Here is a 22,751-nt window from a genome sequence, read left to right on the forward strand (position 1 = left end):
GGCAACACCGTTAATCAAAATCAAAAACCGATAAACAGAATTATGTATCTTAGTGTAGTCTACTTGTGTGCCAAGTTATATACTGAAGGAGAATCTACCAACTAAATCCTCTTCATTCAGAAAATTTGTTATCTGAGCAAACAAGTGAATACATGTACCAGACAAAAATCTCTTCATTACAAGAAAATTTGTTGATCATTTCGCCAGATTGTATCTATACAAGACCTAAGCCACACATTTACAATACCAGATTCATAAACATTGAAGATGTCTTTGAGACAAAGTGTTTAACACCAAAACATGAAAATTCTTATTCTGAACACAATAAGTCCTATTAACTTGTTGATTTACTGTTTGCATAAATGAAAGACATGGTTTCCTGATGAGTTGCGACTCTGGTATCATAAAGCTTTTTTCTTCTTTTCTTCGGCTAACTTCCTTGCTTGTTGTAGAAGTGAATCAAAGTCCAAAGGATCACTCTTCCTAACAAGGGGGTAGTACTCTTCAATCACCTCATTTTTCCCATCTGTAATTAAAACACATTTTTTATTCAATGACTTACATCTGAGCAAACGTCTTTTCTTGAGGAATCATTATCGATGTATTTCAATGAAGTTTGATTTTCCTAGATTTTGAGGGTACCTCTTAATCATGAATTTACAACCTCAAAAAATATTCCTCAGGAGATGATTAGAAAAGAAAATAAAAATTCCCTATATTCACGGTGTTAACAAATCCAATTGTACATTCAGTACCTAAATCAGCATATTCCACTTCACAAAATTTTGCCACCAAAACAAAGGTAATCTCCATGTTTTATTTGGAAAATTGAGCAAAAATAACAAATTAATTGGTTTCTTTTGCATTAGACCTTTTTTATATAGGTGATTTTCGTGCAGTCCATGGTCATTTCAGTAATTGCAAAGCCATAGTTACTGGCATTCAATTAATTTTAAATTATCACGCTTTCTTTAATTCAAATCACATGTAATCAATAATTTTTGTGTTTGTTCACAAAAGCTATTTTAATAGCCAACGCTACAAATGTTTCATCAATCAAAACAACGTGGGCTCTCTGGGTTTTGAAAATTATTCCCACATATCGTAAATAATGTTACCACGTGTATTTGTATATCCTGCATTATCATGCATGTTAGTTCATGTAGTTTTATCGTACATTTTGGTGTGTTAAAAAATCATTCAAATAAATACCAAATTTTACACAAAGCATCTATGGGTGAAGTGTGGAACAAAAATTGTGAATTTCATGGTCCCTTGGGATTGGGGTGGGGCCAAAACCACTAAAATTAGTGCAATAAAAAGTTTTATTTCCTGGACATCAAGCAGTCAAACTGTTATTCGCTGCGTTGTACCAAAATTGTGAAGATATCGGGTACACAGGGTGGCACTCATCGATTATATAGCATATTGGAAAGTCATTGAATTAACTAAGTATATAGTTTAGAGACTATTAATAGCTGCAATTGTGTTAATTAATTATTATATAAAATTTAACAATTTTTTAAAAACTTACTCTCTGCTTGGGTATTAAATAAACTAATAAAGACATAATTACGATGAGAAAGAATTGTAAAATGTCGTTTACATGTAGCTATGGTATGGATTAAATAGAGAAAATGCAAATTTGTTTGAAGTAACTTTTATTCAAAGAATTAACCAAGTATATAGTTATGATGAGCAAGAATGCCTCTTCCTAAATTGTGAATTTTATGGCCCCAGGGTCAGGGGTTCTGGTGTTAGGGTGGGGCTCTATTGATTATATAGAGAAAATGCAGAAATTGTTTGAAAATCTTCTTCTCTGCTGCTTGGTATTCAACAAATTAACTAAGTATATAGTTATGATGAGCAAGAATGCTTCTTCCAAAATTGTGAATGAATTTACAACCTTGATTATATAGTGAAAGTACATTAATTCTTTGAAAATTTTCTTCTCTACTCCTGAGTATTAAATAAATTAACAAAAGATATAGTTATGATGAGGAAGAATGACTCTTCCAAAATTGTGAATTTTTATGGCCCCAGGGTCAGGGGTTCTGGTGTTAGGGTTTCACTGATCATATAGTGAAAGTACATTAATTGTTGAAAACTTTCTACTCCTGGGTATTAAATAAATTAACAAAGCATAGTTATGATGAGGAAGAACTTCACAAAATTGTGAATTTTTATGGCCCCAAAACAAAGGTCAAATGTTAGGGTGCTCTATTGATTATATAGAGAAAATACATTATTTCTTTTAAAATCTTCTTCTCTGTTCCTGGGTATTAAATAAACTCAAAAATACATAGTCATGATAGAATGCCTTTTGAATTTTATGGCCCCAGGGTCAGCCACCTTTTTAGGGCAGGGTTCTATTGGTTATATAGAGAAAATGCAAAAATTGTTTGAAAATCTTTTTCTCTGCTCCTGGGGATTAAGCAGATGAACTACCTATATAGCTATGATGAGCAAGGGCCATTCTTCCTGAATTGTGAATTTCCACACCCATTTAAATGTAAATGTTTTTTATATACTGAAAATGAATTAAATTGAAACCTTCTACTTTGTATTAATCAAATATTTTTGATAATCAGGGTGCCTTTTCCAAAATTTGAAATGTGTGGACCAAGGGTATGGTAGTGGCACCATATTGATTATTCTTATATTTTTTAGTCGAAACAATTTCCACAAAGTGGTTAAGTAACCAAACAAACATGCTAAGTGTATACTTATGATGTCTTTTTCAAAATTGTGAATGTCATGGTGTCTAGTTTAAAACATGAACCAATGTCAATCATTGTAAAGTTGTTGCATGATGCTCAGGTGACCTATAAGGCCCATGGGCCTCTTGTTTCAAAAAGTTGCAGATCCAGAGCTCCATATTTGAGCTTTCTCTAAATCAACACTGATTTGCTAATTTTCCTGAATGTTGATCATGAAAATGCATGATATCAATAAATTGACAAATATTGTGGTTCTCCATCAAATGAACAGTGAGTATCAGCTAGGAACGAAAGACATTTGTAAAGTCTTCATATGAATCTGCTGAACTATGATCTCATCACATACATCACTGCTTCATATGGAAACAACTTGAGCAAAATCAGTAAAACCTAAAATTGACTCACCCACACTCCCTGAAATGGACACTAACTTCTTCTATTTCTCCAAAACACTCAAATCTTTTCCTCAGCTGTCTTTTAGAGTAGTTGTTTGGAATTTTCCCCACATAAATGATTCTTCTGTCTTTCTGCATAGAAAACATAATCATTTGAGTGAGTTTTGAGAACTTAACAAACTTCTCATTGTCACTTAATTTCTCAAGCAATATATCATTAAGATTTTCAACAAATAAATAAAAGAAATTTATGAGGGTTCAGTCTATGCGAAAGTCACCGGACCGTCGGTTTTTACCGGTAAAATTTAGGTCGGGTAGGTAAAAAATTTCAGTATACAGGACCAAATGTCCGATAAAAATTAAGGCCAAATAAATCTAAATTAAGAGGTACACATGGTCAAATTCCCCACAAATATCCTTTATTTGACCAATTTAGAAGTAATACCTGATTAATTTTTATGTATTACAACCCTGTCATGATTGTTTTTATTCTAATTTGAATTTCCTCTGTCAATGACTAAGATTTATAGCTCATACAGTCATACGTAGATTCGGTTGGGAAATTATTTTAAATGATCATTGAACTTGAGTAACCATAATGAATATAAATATACACTGAAAGTGCATATTAAATTTTATAAAGAAAATCTTTGATACAGTGTATGTTGTATAAGTCAAATATGAAAAAAAATGCATGCAATTGTATTAATAGATACCTTTTACAAAGAAAAATTATAAATAGTTAACTTGTCTATTTCACTCTGAATTTATTTATGCTTAAATTTCACAGTGAGAATTAACCCCATCCCACCCACCCTCTCAATCTCAGTATCATAATGATGTATGGATTTAAAGGAAAAAAATGTTGGTCTGGTAAGAAATTGTTTGGTCTGGTAAAATTTTTATTTTTACCAGACATTTTGTCCTGTAAAAATTTTTAACTTTCGCATAGACTGAGGGTTATAGTTAAAAAAACAGCTACTATAAAATTTATTATATTAATATAAAGAAATCTTGAATTCTTTAAGTTCTTTTTTAAAATAGATTTTCTAATTTTATTATTTTTTCCGTCTCACCATTTTTTGTGCCCTCTCTTCCTCTCTACGTTTCTGGCGTTCTGCCAGACGTCTCTCATGTGACAAGCTTCGACTTCTACTTCTGTATTCTCTATGTCTACTGTAGCTTCTACTCCGACTTCTAGACCTGTCATATATAATAAAAAAAAATTTAAATGTAACAAAAATCAAACAGTCTCACCTTTTTTTCTGATATTTCAAGAAAATTATTCCTATACACTGTATATTTTTTCCTCTTTCAAAGTAATGGTGATTCTTATGAAATAATGTAACTCTGAAAACTTTAAAATGTCCCAATTTCCATTAATTAACCCTAAAATTAAACTCACCTGCTGGAAACAGATGAAGACCTAGATCTTGAGCTGTATGACCTTGATCTTGACCGGGAATATGACCGAGATCTTGAACGAGATGACCTACAATGGGTAAAAATACATATATTATTTATTTTCATTGAGTTTAGTTCTTTTGTAATCTTAATGAGCAGTGAGTATCAGCTAGGAACGAAAGACATTTGTAAAGTCTTCACATGAATCTGATGAACTATGATCTCATCACATACTCCACTGTCAGTATCAGGTTAATTGAAAGTCCAAAAATTAAATTACCCAGTACTCCTTTTTATGTCAAATTAAGTCGGAAATAAAAAAGTTAATAAAGGCGTCAACTGTACCTTGAGTATGAAGATCCATATGACCTGGATCGAGATCTGGATACAATGGAATCATAAGTACCACTTCTCCTCCTCCTTCTTCCTCTCCTGTCACGATCCCTTGACCTTGACCTACTTGAATTTCTACTGGCTGACCTTGAACTTGATCTATGGTTCATAAAGGGAGACCGGCTTCTACTTGAGTATCCACTGCTTGACTTGCTCTCCAAGGAGACATCGTTGTTGTCATACTTAGTACTATTTGTGAAACAGCTATGATAAGCTGGTAGTCTACTGTAAACTGAGCTGTCTCCCTGAGGCATGGGATTTGGCTCAAAGAAGTCCTGAATAGTAATGCCCCCTCCATTGCTATCTTCTTTTGGAGCGATATTTTCCTTTTTAGATTTGGACTGTTTGACGCCATTCAGTGACAAGGCTGTGTAGTAGGACGGAATTTTATCAAAGAATTTATCATCTTCCTTACCAACTGGACTCTCGTCTCTCTTTCTATAGTTCCTGCCACTAAACTTCTGTCCTTTCTGTTGTGAATCACTTGGTTTATTTGAGACATTATCCTTAGCAAGGGCAAGATTTTGTCTATTTTTGAAACCATCTGATGTGGAATTTGTCAAGTTTTTATCTTTTTCGTTCTCCACATCATCAAATTCGTCTATGATCTCTCCATCTTCCAAGTCCAGAACATCACCTGGATGACAATTTAAGTTTGACTGCGTTTTGTTTCTCTCTAATCTGGGGACATTCTGACAGTAGTCATGATCCAAGATGTCTCTGTAGTAATTTTTATTCACTGAAGTTTTCTCTTCTGCCAGAATGTCAGAGGCAGTACATACTGGCTGTTTCTTTGGGGAATACTTTTCCATGGACTCCAGTATAGATTGACTCACTTCTGCGGACGACTTCTGTAGTATTCGTTGCAGTCTGGGAGTGGTACTGGTAGGCTTTAATGCAATAGCCTGGCCACGCCCCCTTTTTGACGGCATCCCCATTGGCAAAAGAATTACCGACTTCCTTTTATTTAAAGCTTTGATCTTGTGCAGCGCATCTTTGCTATTACATTTCTCTGGGATTATTGACACTGCTAATTTTTCAATGGTTTTTGTTTCACTACAAATACAAATTTTTTCCTTTAAATCAAATGCATGAATGTCAATTTAATGAAATCGTTAAACTTGTTTACTCAAGGCCCATGGGCCACAATGCTCACCTTTTGCCTGCTGTTTTGGGGTGAAATTTTAAACTTAGCTATAACTGGCTTTATAATTATTGACCTTGAATGCAGTATTTGAATGCTTCAATATTGCTAGGACTATGTTAAAATTAATAATTCTTAAAAGAATTTTAACTTACTTGCTCATTTTGAGATCTTCAAATCCAGATAAAGAATTTGATGCTGAAATGAGGATAAAACATACATAAAAGTTGAACAAACTGGAGAAGATGTGAATAATGGGAAAATAGATTTATAAAATGGTATGGTTAAAACCTTCTTCAAACTGTTCTAGTAGGCTTCCCACATCAGCAGCTTCTATACCAACTGAATCATTATCTAAAAGAGATAATTAAAAATTTATACAAACATGACTGAGAGACTAAAGAGGAATCAATGCACTATTTTTTTTTTTAAAAAAGGACATCAAGATAAAAATTATCCTCTGTGAACATCCCTATATACTTACAAGGTGTTAGGTCAGGCATATCAAAATTAAGTGGTAATTCTGCCGGGTTAAACTCCTCAAACTCTGCCAATGACACAACAGAGGTTATGTCTGGATCTCGATCCATCTTGAAGGTGAACTGTTGTCAATTATCTAAAAAGACATGGACAGCATATGAATTTTTCAATAAAAATTATCAAAATGCATTTGACTTAAGTTTCCTATCTCTGGGGTCACACTTTGGAATGATTTGTTTGATGACTGGTTCAACCTATTCTCATCTGAGATTCAGACAGCTTGGACTAACACTTTCACAGTCAGAATCTCATGATAGTGTTTCATAATGTATGTCTGGAAATTAACACTAACTCTTCCTGACAGATTTAGCTATTGATATACACCTTGGGGACACTGCTGATCAGGCCAAAAATAAAGTTAGCTTTGTTTGGCGTTGCCGGCCGACTCAGGTAATTCTCTGTGGTCCGAAGAAATTTTTTCAGCTGATATGGATCGTAATTTTTTTTTCGTCCTATATATCCGGATTTAGCTGTCTGAACGTTTGAGTATTATAGAAAACAGAAAAGAATCATGTAAACGCTTGATTGATCAAACAGTTTTCATTTAAAAGCGTCAATGTGATGTTGAATATATGTATCAGAAATCCAACATGGCTGTCGAACGCGGTAAATTTTGTATAAGAGAAGTTGATGGCATGACTCTCCGCAGTAATGTGTTTAGTGACAAAATATACTGACAAATCAGTTATACCAGTTTGAATTAGAAATTGCAAGATACAATGTCCTGTCCGATTAGGTAGTTGAATCTAGCAGCCATGCTTGGATTCAGGCATGTGAAAACTTTATGCCAATTCAAAATCGGCGAATTTTTTTACCATGTATATTAAAAGTTTTAAACTAATCAGTCAAGGGCATCATGGAAACAAGTTATTTTTGAAATAATTTGTTTCAGTTATTAAATGTCAACATTTTGGGTTATCTTCCCCTGATTATGCTTTTCTTCAGTAACTTATTCCTGTTATTGATACTTTACTACTCATTATTGCAAACCTACTGGCATCTGAATAGCTTTATTCATGCTGTGCTTGGGTTATTAAGTACTGGTAGATGGTTCATGACAGGAAAAGTAATCTATCTTTAACATTTAACACATTGAAGTCCAACAAAGTATAACTTATAAAATTAGTTTTATGAATTCCTTTGAAATTATAAAATTTTATGGCAAAATGTTGCAAATATACGTCCGACATCGCTTTTTACAAGTTAGTTCGTTCTTCGAAATAGCTTTTTAAAGTTGGGTTTGAGCTCACATAAATTTAACAACACAGGTCAATAAAATGCTTTCTTCATAGTATTTATGATATAGATAATGAAAGCCGCCAAAATGTCAGACCAAGTTGGATCAGTGGATGTGAAAACATTCAAGCGTTGAAGACCAGAACATTTATGCATTTCATAAAAATAAAAGGTGAATAAAAAATTAAATGGAATCGATACCTGGAAAGAGCTATTGTAATAGATTGCCCTTTGAACTTGGTAGGATACGTTCGTCATGTTGAGAAATTAAAAATGATCGTTCCGTTCCCAGATAAAAAATTACATGGGTCAGAAATGTTTATTCCCAAATACAAAAGGAAAAATGTTGTCTGTCAGTATAACAAGTCTTTGAAACCTAATGTTAAAACTGATTCATGGCGAAAATTGAACATACAAGCAACCTGTTTTTCCAGAAACAAACTATTCTTAAGAAATTTTGTGAAGGGCTAAATTTCAAAGAGAAATGCTATGAAATACACTAATGAAACTGTTTTAAAAAGATTTGTAAAGAAATTGTTTTAGAAAGATTTTAAAAATAAAGAAAAAACATGAAATTTGACTTTTAATAGATAAGCAAATCGAACATCAAGAAAGATTGATACTTGAGTACCATTCTGTGTTATAAATCTGAAGATATACAAATGCAAAAAAGGTACCTTTTTTTAAAAGAAAGGTGTAAATTTCCCAATTTCAATAGCAAAATTTTAATTAGAAAATAAAAGTCCATGAAACTTAATCGCAAAAAAAACCCCAAATGAAACAAACTTGCAAATGAAAGTGAAACTGTACTACTATTTTAATAGTTTGCTCCAAATGCATTCGTAAACTGGTTCTGGGAACCAGGTTTTTGTTTTTACAAAAATATGTACTAACTGTGAGTGCAGAGTATCTTGTCATGTAGTTTCGACATAAAACATTTTGGTTTTAAAAATAGACATTTCATTTAAACATTAGTAAGCTGCACCTAGAAACAAATATAATTGTATTGGTAAGCAAAGTTCCCATGTGATCGAGGAAATTGTTGTGTTATAGCGACTGTCACTCAGAAATGAAGACATATAACCGCAATATCAACACTCAAAAATAGTTATGACAAAGCTAATTTACTTTCATAAATAGCCTACGTACCCATGTTTGTTCTATTTACCTAACTGTTTATTCAAAACCAGAGTTAAATTGATGATAAAATGCTAGAAAAGCAAAATTTGAGGATTTTTAAAAATGAATTTTGGTTATCAACTTTTAAATGACGATAAAATTTTGGCCCCACAAAAAGTGGTGTGAGAGCCCTGGTGTATATTTTAGACAAAAATGATATTAACCAAATGTGAAACTGTTATATATTTCTATTAATAAGCTTTAATTTGTAAAAAAATAAAAATATAATAAATTTTTCTCCTGGGTGTGCAGGCAGCAATTCCAAACAAACATTTTTTTAAGGATGGCCTTATTTCAATTATTTCATCCTTAACCCACCTAACTTTAAAACTCTTGCACAAAAATCTACAGCTTTGCACAAAAATTGTAAGACATAGAGATTGTACAGTAATATCCAAAGATTTTAGGAAAATTAGTCTCAATGTTGGCACCATGGTAATTGCTGAAATGTTAATGAAATGGGATTATTTTCCTTGAAAAATATCATGTTATTTTCTTAATATCATCATATCTCCTCTGGAGATATTAAGTTTGTTTCAGTCTATTAAAAGAAGTACATATATTTACAATTTTGTTAGCCTTAAATCATCTTAAATCAGCAGCAAACTCAAAATATTAATGTTTTTTTGCAAAACTAATAGGCATTCTACTTTTTAAGCATTAACTCAAATGAGTTACTTCTTTGTTTAGGAATAAATAACATAACAAAAAAGTTATTTTAGAAAAAGACTGCTATAGGATTTGAAAATAAATAACAACTTCAAAATAATACAATTTCACCGGAAACCCATCCAAAACTAGAAACAAACTGAAATTGAAAAAAAAATAAGCTTCCAAACGTATTGTACCAACAATATTTTAATTGTATCAAAAATGTTCTTTCAAAGCTGCGATGCTTCATCTAAAACAGATACAATTTCCAAAATCCAAAACTAAAAAACTTAAATGAAAGCTTCCTTGCACTAAGACTATATACAAAATTTCTATTAAATACACCTAAAAAAGACAAACTATTGGATTTCTTCAAATGGGGGTACATAAATTAGTGCATTCTCTACCAATGAAAATTATATAGATTCCTTGATTTTTAAAAGAATATCATTGATCATTATGCATTAGGCCCATATAAGCTGATAAGAGTTTAACTTTACGGTTCAATTTATAAGATCATCTTTTGTTTTTATAACTTTCTTATACTTAGGGCCCTAAATCTTAAAACAATGGACGAGGCCACCACGTGGACCATGAATAAAACTTCTATTATTCTGCTCATAAACAGACTTAGCATGTTTCCACTTAAAACAATGGGCGAGGCCACCACGTGGACCTCGTGTCACGTTGTGTGGGGCATCTTTTTGACATTTTATAAATGAATTATGATTTATCACAGCATTAAATATTAAATATATACCTATAACTACTTCATTTTGGAGTGTTATATTAGAATGACAAGACAATTAAATAACATCATTTCATATTTCTTTCCACGTGGTTGAATGAAACATACAATGTTCTGAATGGTTAACGTAACTGACGTCAAATGTACAATTAAACAAATTACCATCAGTAATAATAACTAATTAAAAAGTTACCACATCACGTTATAGATATTTTCTATCTATAATATAGGCCTATGTCATTATTATTCTTCGACTCTTTTCTTTCACCTACTCACCTACCGTTCACACAAGTTCCCGAGAAAATGACGTCAATGATCTCGTGCAGTCTCGCAAATTTCGTGATCTCTCCAGTAGCAACATGGGACGCTAATATATATTCATACGCAAAAAAACAATAGTCCTCAAAATATTTGTCACGCGGTATTGACATATTTCATAGTGTTATTATAAATATTTGCTAAATTCTTGATACATTTTATACCCTAAAAGTTGAAACAATAAAGATCTTTCATTTATTTCTGTTTCTGTTTTATGCAGCGTAATAACATCCGTAGGAGTTCCAAGGCACCAAATTTTAGATATCGAGATGGTATTGAGAATTTTTCGAATTTAGTGCCTTTATTTGTGTTTTTAAATTATTGACAATGACTGATCCCGTTTCTCTAAGCTTACCAGCTTTGTCCTCAACGAACAGTTTAGTACGATATAAAGGAATTCCTAGACGATACGAGGAAACAAGACCAGTCTTTATCCAAGGAAACACTCATCGAAAGATTATAGGTTCAGGATATTGACATTTCTTTACCTTTTTTAAGAAATACTAAGAGACAAACGTTTCTAACTATTTAAAGAGGTATTTTCAGAATGCAGTAAATATTTCGTCCCTGATTTATTTTTGCTCCTTTTGATTTGATTGCAAGCACAGGGGCTTGCTCCCAGCGTGTAATCATTTAGCTGCAGATCTGTAGCGTTATGGTTTTATATATTTGTCTTTGACCATAACGCTACAGATCCCGTAGTGCAAAAAAGGTGTAATTTACGGCGCAATATTTTTTGCGCTCTTTTGGGGAGAATCTCTCAACTTTCTAACATTGGTCAATCAACTACCTTTCACTCCCTAATTCTAGACACATTCTGTAGCCAATATGTATAGTTTATCCACTTCCCAACCATTTATAGTTTTCTCTACAGGCAATAAACTCGCTGGAAGTGAATTTTCAGTAATCTAACAAATAATTTTAATCAAGCGAGTTTATCACTTGTAGAGACGACTATAAAGGGTTGGGAGATGGATAAAATATACAGATTAGTTAAATGAATGTCAGACTGCTCGGCCCAACGACACCTCGGCCCAACGATACCTCGGCCCATTGACACCTCGGCTCCCACGGCTCGGCCCAAATTTGCAGACACCTCGGCTCACGTAAAAGACACCTCAGCCCAAACAGAAATATAATATTTTATTTAAATATATTTATTATTTATGCTGTTATATATCTTTGAAATGCAAAAGAAAATTAATTTGATACATTTGCAATCTTCCAAGAAAGCAAATTGACGGTAATTAAAGAAAGACAATCCATTTATAGTAACTTGATTATAAGTGCTAATCACTAAACAAGTTTTCAAGAAGACATAGGGGGTGGTGACTATGAGGAGTTAATTACGAGAAGCCATAATTGTTAATTGTTACATTGTTAATATTTTATTGAATTGATTTGAAAAAAAAATATGAGTTTTCACGATTAAACAGTAAAATATATATATCAAAAATAAACAAATCAATAAATCTTGCGGACCAGGGCATAAACTTCTGTGTAGACCTATTACATGTACCTCCCAATCAACGGATTGTAATTTGATGTTGTGCTGTGGTTTGTTAGAAAATACTGAAATATTGAAATTATCGTATATTTATAGTATAAGTATAGTGATTAAATATTCATAGTACAAATTTACATTACCGTGGCATAGAAAGAACCAGATAAATTTAAACTAATTTAAACAAACTAAATATATAATTTTATTCCTAACGGGCCGAGCAGTCTTTGGTATGGGCCGAGGTGTCAATGATATTGAGCCGACCTGTCAGGGCTGAGGTGTCAACCAGCACGGGCCGAGGTGTCGTTGGGCCGAGTAGTCTGTCTACCAGTTAAATAATGTGTCTAGAATTAGGGGTTGAAAGGTAGTTGATTGAACGATGCTTCAAAGTGGAGAAATTCTCCCCAAAAGAGCGCAAAAAATATTGCGCCGTAAATTGCACCTTTTTTGCACTACGGGATCTGTAGCGTTATGGTCAAAGACAAATATATAAAACCATAACGCTACAGATCTGCAGCTAGTAATCATTATATTTATTTTAAAAATCATATACGGTAATGATAAAACTACACAAGTGAGGACGCTATTTTGGACCCCTTCCTCGCTTCAACCTCTGTTTTCATTATTTTTTCCTTATTTTACTGACTCACCGCCTCGGATCTGTCAAGTAATGATTCTTCTAAGACCCTATGCTTGAATTTTCCCCTTGGGGCCTCTGCAATACACATTTCAGACTAAAAATAATCCAAACGCGCTCATTAGGACAATTGATTATAATCGACAGAATGCAAAAACACATTCGTAAACCTCGGGATTTTTCTACTATTTAAAACATCTGCTTATTATAAATTTTAAAAAAACGTGTTCTAATTCCGTATTCGAATGTAAAACACCAAGGTTACTTTCCCTTTCTGTCCATTTTTACCATTTCAATTAAGGAGGCTGGGGGGTCAACAAATTAACCACAAATTAACCACCAGATTTAACTTAATTTTTTAGATATGATATCTTAAGCTGTCAACTATCATTTGGCAAGAAAAATTTCAAAAATTTTAGTTTTAAAATTTGATCATTTTCTATATCTTCATATGGAGCTCTTCATCTAAAGGAGATAAATATAGCCTAAAAATGGCCACTACCCGCCAGCCCCCTTAATTTGATAAAAATGTCGCTAATACAAATCAAAAATTGTTGTAAGGTTGACAGAGATTCTGTTCATAAATATCAATCTTTAGTTGCCTGTAACAATTTATCTTCAACCCTTTACTTTGAAATAAAGGGAAAACACTGCAATATCGATGAAAAGAGATTATCACTACACATTCTGATGCAGGTCTTGCAAGATTTTAAAATTCATGAAATGAAAACAAACCTTGGCAGTATGATAAAATGATTTCATCAGATTGTATTTTTTTTAAAAATGAACCATAAAAATGATGTTAGTAAGTACTAATGGTATGATTCTATTGATAACTTGTGAGTTTGACATTTTATTTGGTTTGCAAGTATCGAAAGTCCATCGGCAATGCCACCTTTTGATGGCCAATTTCCAGTTTTGTAATGGAGCCATTCTGACGATTTCCTGGCACATTAAATATCCAAATATTAAAAAGCCTGGAAAACATCTGATATTTTTAACTATATCTTCATAACACAATTGTTGTCGAGGATTTGAAATGGGGCTAGATTGTAGGTGTAAGAGAGCAGAAATAAGGGCAAAAATTTCCCAAATTTGTAAATAAAAGTAAAGTGGTTATATTAATCAATGCACTTCATATTTCATCTACATGTATTAAAAGACTGCTGTCTCTTTCATATTGCATTCATCATCAATTTGCTATTACTGTATACAGCACATATGAATTATTACTTTCCTTTCACACAGGACTTGGGCGGGATTTGGAAAAAAGAGTACAAGAAAAATATGAACAAGAGAAACAGAAGGCAATCAGGGATGCTGAACAAGCAGTGTGGGCAGAAGCCGAGCAACTAAAGTCAGCAGCACTGCTGAAGGCGAGAGAAGACTCCTCAATAGACCTAGAGAGAGCAGTAAAAAAAATCAACAGACAACATGAAAAGGCACTGAAGGTAAACAGTCCAGTCCAATACGAAAATTCGTAATATTACGAAAAAACGAAAGATTACGAAAGACTGTAATATTACAAGTTATCGTAATATAAAACTTATATTACAATTTTTCGTAATGTAGTTAAATTACGAATACGCATAATATAGCAGATTGTATGAGACTATATTACGAGTTTTCGTAATCCAAGACAAATTTAAGCATTGCAAGAAATTGAGTGGTGGGTAGCAAAGTATGACATCAGTAATATATCAGATTCCACGGCTACTGATAGCACGCGGTCAGTTTGGTCAGTTACGCCTATCAGAAAGCATGGAAATTCAAGAAGAAAGTACCGCCAGCGATGGGTGAGTGGACAATTTCTTTTTTCATTCTTTTATAGGAATTTTCCCAAGGATAAGACCAATTTTCCAGTAAATTTCAATATTCGCTTATGCATGTCGCATTGGTCTATATCACCCGAACTCCCTACTTTTCTTCCGAAGTCTACCCTAAAAATCACACCCTCGTCTCATAATACAACTTTTCGTGCAATTCTTATTGAAACACACCGAATTCAAATCTCAGTAAGAGTCGTACAAGTTATCGCCCGTGACATCTCATAGTAAACGTCATACTTTACTATCCGCCACTCAATTTCTTGCAATGCTTGAATTTGTCTTGGATTACGAAAACTCGTAATATAGTCTCTACAATCTGCTATATTACACATATTCGTAATTTTACTACATTACGAAAAATTGTAATATAAGTTTTATATTACGATAACTTGTAATATTACGCTTTCTCGTAATCTTACTTTTTTTCGTAATATTACGAATTTTCGTATTGGACTGGACTGGTAAATATAATACTCTAATATTTACACACACTGAATGATACTATATAAGCAGAAATTTTAGGGAGGATTTAATTTTGGCATTATTAGCGAGGGTTTCAAGATCGCTAAAATTGAATATCGCTAAAAATTAATTGAGCTTTATTTGCAATAGCTTCTTAAGATAACTCTTTAAAATCGCTAAAATTACATATCGCTAAAAATAAAATACCTATTTTTAAGGACAAATTGCTAAATTTGCATCTCGCTAAAATTTCCACTAAAAAATATATGGTATGTTGTTTTGTAATTATTATAACCATGGTTGTTTATCAATATACTTTAACAGTGCTTTAATTAACAAGACAGTGTATAGAGGAGTTTCTCTTTCAATGAAACATGCACTGGTTAAACCTACTTAACATAAATATTTATACAGTTAAAAATATAAACAATAAAATGTCTTTTATTTGTTAGCATTTAAGTTTGTAAAAGATGAAAATTTGATCATGCATGGAGATAACAAGAATTGAAACAAAATTAAAGAGTTCCCCTGCCCGTATATGGAAAAAACTTGTTCAAATTAGCTACATGTAGCTATAGTCACAGCACCATATTCAAGAATAAGAAAGGACCCTGTACAATCTATTGGCCATTGAGTAGTTTTGTTTAGGACAGCTTTATTTGATGGGTTCAGTTGTTATTAGTAGGGTTGTGCTTTAGCCCAACAGGCCACAGAATTTTCCTGCCTCTAAGGAGAATTATTTTTCTCCTGGTTATTCTAGCATTGCTTCCTCAACCCCCACTTTTAAAGGGAGGAACCCAGAGCATCCTTCTTCTTTTAAAATGGATCCATATCTATTTTAATTTTTATGAACTTTTTGTTCAGCAATATTTTTATAATGGCCTGGATATTCAAACGTCATTATACTTGTACGCAATCTTGTCCTGCCTTTGAAATATTTTAAACAACAGGGTAGCCATTATCACGACAATCAAGTTTAAATCTGTAGTTACCTAGATAAGTTAATATTTACCCTGCAGAAAGTTTGGTGATTCTCTTTAAATCATATTGCATAATCCACAGGCCCTGTTTGTAGAGATGTCCAGCTGCTGCGCTGATGATCATTGTCAGTGTGTCTGTCTGTAGTTCATGTCATTCTCTTGTAGTCCATGTGGGCCATTAATCACATCAGTCACTGTACTGAAAAGGTTCAGTGATAATATGTGTGTGGTCCTATTTTATCAGAGGAAGCTTTTATCAGTAAACTTTGTCAACTATCATCTGATTATGCAGTAATTAAACAAACCTAGGAGTGTTCCAGAAAGAAAAGCATGAAGAAAACAGAAGCATTTGAATATAGTTCACTAAAACTGTGAAACCTATCAGTGAAAGAGAGTCATTTAATTTAATTAAACTTGAAAATTTTTTTATAAACTTTGACAGGACTTGTCTTTTTCACCTCTATATAGCAGAGTAAAACTTTTTCAATGTAATTAAATTCTTATGCAACCTGACATTTTCTCTTATCTTCGAGGAGTTGATATCCAGCTGCCTAGACTGGCATAGTTTAATATTTATAATTGTGGCCAGAAAACTTTGTTTATCTATTTAGAACATCGGAACTAACCTAAGTTTAAGTTTAATTTGTGTTCAAAGTCCACCTTTTTTGCAATAGGATATAGAAAAGTGTTAATGTATACTGCAAAAATAAATTCAAAAATAGGTAAATTATATACATTGGCAGTGATACATATGTACATTTAATACAGGACATTTGAAATTATTATGTTTTTTTGCAAATCATGATGCAAAGTCTATTTCAACTATTGTACATATCTGTGTCACATATTGTTCTCGTACAAGTGTCAAATTTTTAAAATATATATGATTTTGTATTTACTTCCAATTTGTATGACCTTGAACTTGTCCACATGACCTTAGTGAAATTATCATGTCTTACATTCTTTCCATAAGTATGTACGTACTATGTTATTCAAAAATGATAAGGTGACTGTATATACTTTTTCAAAGGAATATCTGTCTAATTTTTTGGTTTCATGATGTGATGAATGGATTGGCTTGCATAATAATTTGCATAAATGTTGAAGGCATTTATGCATAAAATTATCATGCAAACCAATCAATCGATCATCATGGAACAAAAAAAAATTCTGACAGTTACCGTAAATCTGGAAATTTTTGCTGTAGATAAAGAACTATATGCGGTATTAACCAACATTTGCCCCCCAAAATCAAACTTTGATGGAGTAATATTTAATTAAGTCCTTAAACAGGGGAGTATATGCTGGCTTCAAAGCACTGAATAATTTCATAAGTAATGACGTCATATGTACGTAATGACGTCACAAAAATGACGTAAATTTCAGTTTTTTATGAATTTTGCAGAAAAATGTACATATTTCGTCGATATTTTAAATAAAAGTCACCGAGCGCATGTGTGTTCAGGATTAATATTTTGATATAATGTGTAGAATGATAATATCAATGAAATATGTCAATATTGTTCCTGAACACACATGCGCTCTATAAATTCTAAAGCTTAAATTGTTGAAATTTTGTCCATTTTGTCCTCTTTCTGAAAAAGGATATAAAATCGGACTAGTTTGTGACGTCATAAAAACAGAAATTGTGAATACACTGCTCTGGAACTATAATATTTTCTGTTAACTTATATTTCTTGTACAATTTATTGAATTCAGCACATTTCAGGAAGTTTTCAAAATTTGACTTTTGTGGGGGCAAACATATGCAATATACCGCATATAGTTCTTTTTAACAAATTTGTGAGTTCATTGCATTCGCAAAAATATTTTTCTTAGAAATAAATTACAAATAAGAAAATGTAAACAAAGCAGTGGTCATTCGCAAAATTTTGAAACATAAAAATTAATCAAGAGCATTTTGACCCGAATTCGCAAAATAAAATTGACGTAAAAATTTCCAGATTTATGGTATTTCTCATATTTATATGCTCTTGATTCCGCAAAGCCCGCTTCTGTCTCTGTTTGTCCCGCCCAACACATGATTTTTTTTAACCGCCCATATATAGGTCCCTGCCCATATGGATGAACCAGTAGATTGTAGTAAAAGTACATTCACAATTTTTAATTTTATCTCAGACAAAGACATTGGAAATGTAAATATATATATTTATAAATGCAAGCTCTCTGCATGAAAGTTGCAGACAGACATGAAGAGAAACAGACAGACAGACAATCTTAAGTAAAAAAAAGAACAACACTGCTAAGTCCTTTGTCTTCAAGTCATAGTTTTGAACTTATTTGAATTTAAAATTTTCAATGCTTCACTATTTCATCTCCTTTTTATCTGTTTTTACCGTTCATTGTATCATTATGAGATTGCATAGGCTTGCAATGAGATGACCTTGCTAAATTTTTCCACCTGGAATTTTCCACCAAGTATCATACAGGCCATGTTACTGTATGTACATGTACTACAGTCTTGATGTTTTTATTACGTGAGGTATACAGTGTAAGCTATGATAATTTAACTCTATACACTGAAGTTTCACGTGTACTTGATGATGTTAGGTACCTACTGGACTTTAATCAGTGCATGAATAATTTCACATGTCAAACTAACTTAGAGAGGGTAAAAAAAAATCTAAAAAACAAAACCATTAATATGTACCTGCAGTAAGAATTTACTTTAAAAATTTTAATCCTTGTTATGTAGGTTGCTGCTGAGACTTCAAAGAGCAGTTGAGGCAAACTATTATTAATTTAGTCTAGAATTAGTCTATATAATATATATACTTTGAGAGGTAATAATTGCATGTCAATCATATTTCATAAATAGTCTGGAACAACAAAGTAATGCATAAAAAATCCTTTCGCTAAAGCAAATCAAGCATTGCATGTTCAATTGTTTGTCATGTTATTCGAGTACCAACAGAACACCATTTTTTAACTGATCTATAATGAAAGGTTGATTTAGGAGTAGGGTGAATTGTTAATAAAGTGTAAACACATATCAGTTTTCATTTAACCAAAACAGTTTACTGCTTATGATAAATTAAGCTGGTACATGTACGTACATATGTATTACGTGTGTTGTAGTTTATTATAAATTAATGCCTTTAATTTATTTTTGCCAATAGGAAGAGGCTCTTAGGGTGGAGATGGCGATGCAGAAATTAGCGATTGAACAAGTCAAGCAGGAAAGAGCTGAGGCTGAGGAACGACTAAAGGAAGCAGTGAAGAAAACTGAGGCTCGCTGTCACCAGGAGCTGGTAGAGGCGGTGATAAAAGCTCGCGAGGAGGAGAAGAAGATAGCAGAGGAGGAGGTTAAAAAAGTGGCCAAGTACGTAGTGATAATTAAAAGCTGTTGTAAAATTGATTTCTGGTGGATTTTACGGTTGAAATAGATGTAAATTAGTTTTGTAACGTGAGTTTCAAATATGTGAAAATTTCTACAAGATATTTGTTGTTTTAGGTCATCCTAATTTCATCAGATTTCTTTATAATGTACTGACTTTGATGTTTTGCAATAATTTTTTTTTAAATTACTGAAAAAATGAAATCAATGAAAAAATAAGGAAACTCTAAAAAGAAATTCAGATTTTTTAAATTGATGATTGTAAAAAAAAAAGTAACTCAGCAACTTTGGTGCAGACAACAACGCACTTATTCATGAATAATTAATCAAAACTGAATATGATACTAATTCATGATCACGCCAACCACTGGATACCCAATGATTGCCCTAAATTTTGAATATTTACATTTCCAATAAATTTCCCCTATGATTCTTTACAAAATAAAATGCAGTATATTTTCTCATGAACTACATTAGGTATGTATCACGAATACGCATGAATATCTCCATTGTTACGTCATAATACCGCTCTTGACGTCAAAAAGTCAAAAGATATAGTGCACCCTGTTTTGTTTTAAAAATGACAGTTGAATGGCGTAAATTTATGGCAAGTCATCAGAAAAATAATGTAAATATAAGAAATGAATTTAATTTTTTGAAGATTCATGAGTTATATGAACTACAATGCTTCACGCCGGCATATTTATCATGAAGCGCTAACGCGCTTCATGAAATATGGTGGCGTGAAGCGTCGTAGTTCATAACCTCATGAATCTTCAAAAATTAAATTCATTTCTTAAATATGTCAATTTATGTACATGCCCAGACAGTGTATGCAGTTATTGAGCATTTTAGAAGTTATGTCCCCTTGTCCATGACTTGTCTAGCTGATTATCATTCCCTCTTTTTTCAATACAGAATTCTTTGAAAGATTATTAAATAAACAAACAAATTAAAAAATTAAGAAAGGTTAGCAGTGTTTAAGAAAATCCTCCTTTAACTCTTTGTAGGGCAGCACAGGAAAAATTTGAGAAAGCGGTCCAGATAGCTGCAGAAGAGAAGAAAAAGGCATTAAAAGAGCTGGAGGAGAGAAAGGAGAAAGAGAGGGAGAAGGCAGTGGCGGAAATGGAGGTGGCCCAGAAAAAGGTGGCCGCCCAACAGCTGGAGAAATTAAAGAAGGAGTACGAGCAGATTAATGCCAGACTTAAAGAGGAAATCAAAGGAAAACTGGACATAATAGACAAACTGAATCTCCAGGTAATCTGTATAGAAAAGGCCAAGAAAAACGTGGAGGAGGTACTTCATGATACGAAAACGGATTTCCAAGATTTCATCGATAGACTGCCAGACTCCATTAAAGGCCAGGTGGGGTACATGGTACGACCTATATACATTGACGAGATTGGACGGGTGCCTACAATTGTGTAAGAGCTGAATTTATTTCAGAAGAGAAACCACTGAATCTTCTTTCTAAGTGACCTACTTACTGAGTGTATGAATATTTCATTACATGAAGTCCTAGCTGTAAAATTCCGACTTTATATTGTTTCTTATACATTTCCTGAGATATTTTGACATTGAACATTCCTGTATGTAAAGATGTATCAACTATCAAGCAGGGTTCTTGACCTCTTTAAAGAATTTACTGCAAATTATCGGTATTATTTTTTACATTTGTTTTACATTTGTCAGTAGAAACATGGATATTCAAGGACTTCTGTTGTTGACTGCAAGTGCCTGCATTTATTTTCTTTTAATTTTGTTGCTGACTATCAAAAATACCAATATATTGGATTATTAGAATATTTTTACCATAAATCTATCTAAACAATTTGTTATGCAAGCTAGTGTTAAAAAAAATACTCATGTATCTTTTGAGTCTTGAAAGTGAAGGGTGTATCTGGCTCTCAATATCCATTATAGATAAATAATATACAATTATGGTACCTACTTTGGGACTTAATTTTTTTTCAACAGTGCACTTTTTTTCACCAAATTTCACTGAAAAATACTGTTACAGTATAGTATGTATCGTTTTCTGTACATATGGCACTCAAAGTGAAAGTACATGTATATATGTAGTCATTTTATTTTTAAGTTTTACTCATTTTAAAAAGTAGTACAAAGAGATTTCTTTTTAAAAAATCTTCTTCGGGAAGTTCCCAGAACAACTATAGACCATAATAAGATACTTGCAAGCATCTTCAAATAGCGCTTATTCAAATCATGATCACACTAAGTAGTCAAAAGTTTCATGGGAAAAAGGATGGAGGGGGGGGGTCTTTTTAAAAATATTCTGAACAACAGCAGGAATAAGGTGATTCTGGTGAGCAATATGGCCCACAAGTTTCTTATTATTAGGTATGGTGAGCATTGTGACCCACAAGTTTCTTATTATTGGGTATGGTGAGCATTGTGACCCACAAGTTTCTTATTATTGGGTATGGTGAGCATTGTGACCCACAAGTTTCTTATTATTGGGTATGGTGAGCATTGTGACCCACAAGTTTCTTATTAATAGGTAAACTAGAAAAGAATTCATTTTCAAATGTTTTGGTTTATAATCAGTTTTTAACATTGATTAATTGTGAGTGGTGTACATGCTTCTAATTTAGTTAAAGAAGTTAAAGTAATGGTAAACTGTGAAATCATTAATTTTTAAGGGGAGCTGTTTTTGAGGTTTGAATAGACCCGTGAATCAGTGTCCACCACAAAATGTAAAAATTCATAACTCCTCAACACCTCTCCAAGTACCCATAAAAAAACCCTACAAATCAATAATTTTTCTCAAGCCTTGAAAATTTTACCCCTTAGAAACATGTGATTTTACAGTCTTAGGTCAGTTAACATACTTGTACGTAATAAATTGTGTGAGCATTGTTGAGTCACCAGATTATTTATTTCTGCCTTGGAACTCTCGATCCAGTCACAAATTTATTATTTTTATACACTTGTTTTATTTTTGTACAATATACACTAAAAGCAATAAAATAATGTATATTTACAGATTGTTGATTTATGCAAGTACTTGGTAACTCAAGCTAAGAAACATTGGAAAATGTATGCATTTTGAAAACAGAGAGCGACAGCCAATTGACCCCTGAAAATGTGTCCACTATACTACTATCATTCAATATCAGAATGTCACTTCGTTTGATCAAGCATGCTAAAGTTTCAAATGATGATCACCTTTTCACATCAGTTGGATGTTTGATTTAAATGAAAACAATACTACTTTGGATATGAAACAAGG

The 22,751-nt window shown here is 32.6% G+C and overlaps 2 protein-coding genes and 2 non-coding genes across 4 annotated transcripts; 1 reads left to right on the forward strand and 3 right to left on the reverse strand.

Moving 5' to 3' along the window:
* Positions 1-153: 153 nt before the first annotated feature.
* Positions 154-16,337, reverse strand: LOC134240251 (peroxisome proliferator-activated receptor gamma coactivator 1-alpha-like). Its single transcript, XM_062722342.1, has 11 exons — positions 16,173-16,337; positions 6,541-6,672; positions 6,348-6,410; positions 6,212-6,254; positions 4,865-5,968; positions 4,521-4,607; positions 4,192-4,318; positions 3,126-3,247; positions 3,067-3,073; positions 756-807; positions 154-526 (listed from the first exon to the last, which is right to left on the reverse strand). The coding sequence occupies exons 2-11, from the start codon at positions 6,644-6,646 to the stop codon at positions 402-404; spliced, it is 1,836 nt and encodes a 611-aa protein (XP_062578326.1). The 5' UTR covers positions 6,647-6,672; positions 16,173-16,337; the 3' UTR covers positions 154-401.
* Positions 2,990-3,071, reverse strand: LOC134240331 (small nucleolar RNA snR60/Z15/Z230/Z193/J17). The gene has a single exon (XR_009986409.1). It is a non-coding gene; the product is annotated as a small nucleolar RNA snR60/Z15/Z230/Z193/J17 (small nucleolar RNA).
* Positions 4,677-4,758, reverse strand: LOC134240330 (small nucleolar RNA snR60/Z15/Z230/Z193/J17). Its single transcript, XR_009986408.1, has one exon. It is a non-coding gene; the product is annotated as a small nucleolar RNA snR60/Z15/Z230/Z193/J17 (small nucleolar RNA).
* LOC134240289 (uncharacterized protein C6orf163 homolog) lies at positions 10,938-22,502 on the forward strand. Its single transcript, XM_062722394.1, has 4 exons — positions 10,938-11,191; positions 14,118-14,320; positions 19,281-19,483; positions 20,509-22,502. Exons 1-4 carry the CDS (start codon positions 11,056-11,058, stop codon positions 20,924-20,926), a joined length of 960 nt encoding a protein of 319 aa, XP_062578378.1. The 5' UTR covers positions 10,938-11,055; the 3' UTR covers positions 20,927-22,502.
* The last annotated feature ends 249 nt before the right edge of the window (positions 22,503-22,751 follow it).

The sequence above is a fragment of the Saccostrea cucullata genome, unplaced genomic scaffold, assembly GCF_032062105.1.
Source record: "Saccostrea cucullata isolate Sc308-1 unplaced genomic scaffold, CSIRO_AGI_Scuc_v1 ctg43, whole genome shotgun sequence".
Taxonomy (NCBI): domain Eukaryota; kingdom Metazoa; phylum Mollusca; class Bivalvia; order Ostreida; family Ostreidae; genus Saccostrea; species Saccostrea cuccullata.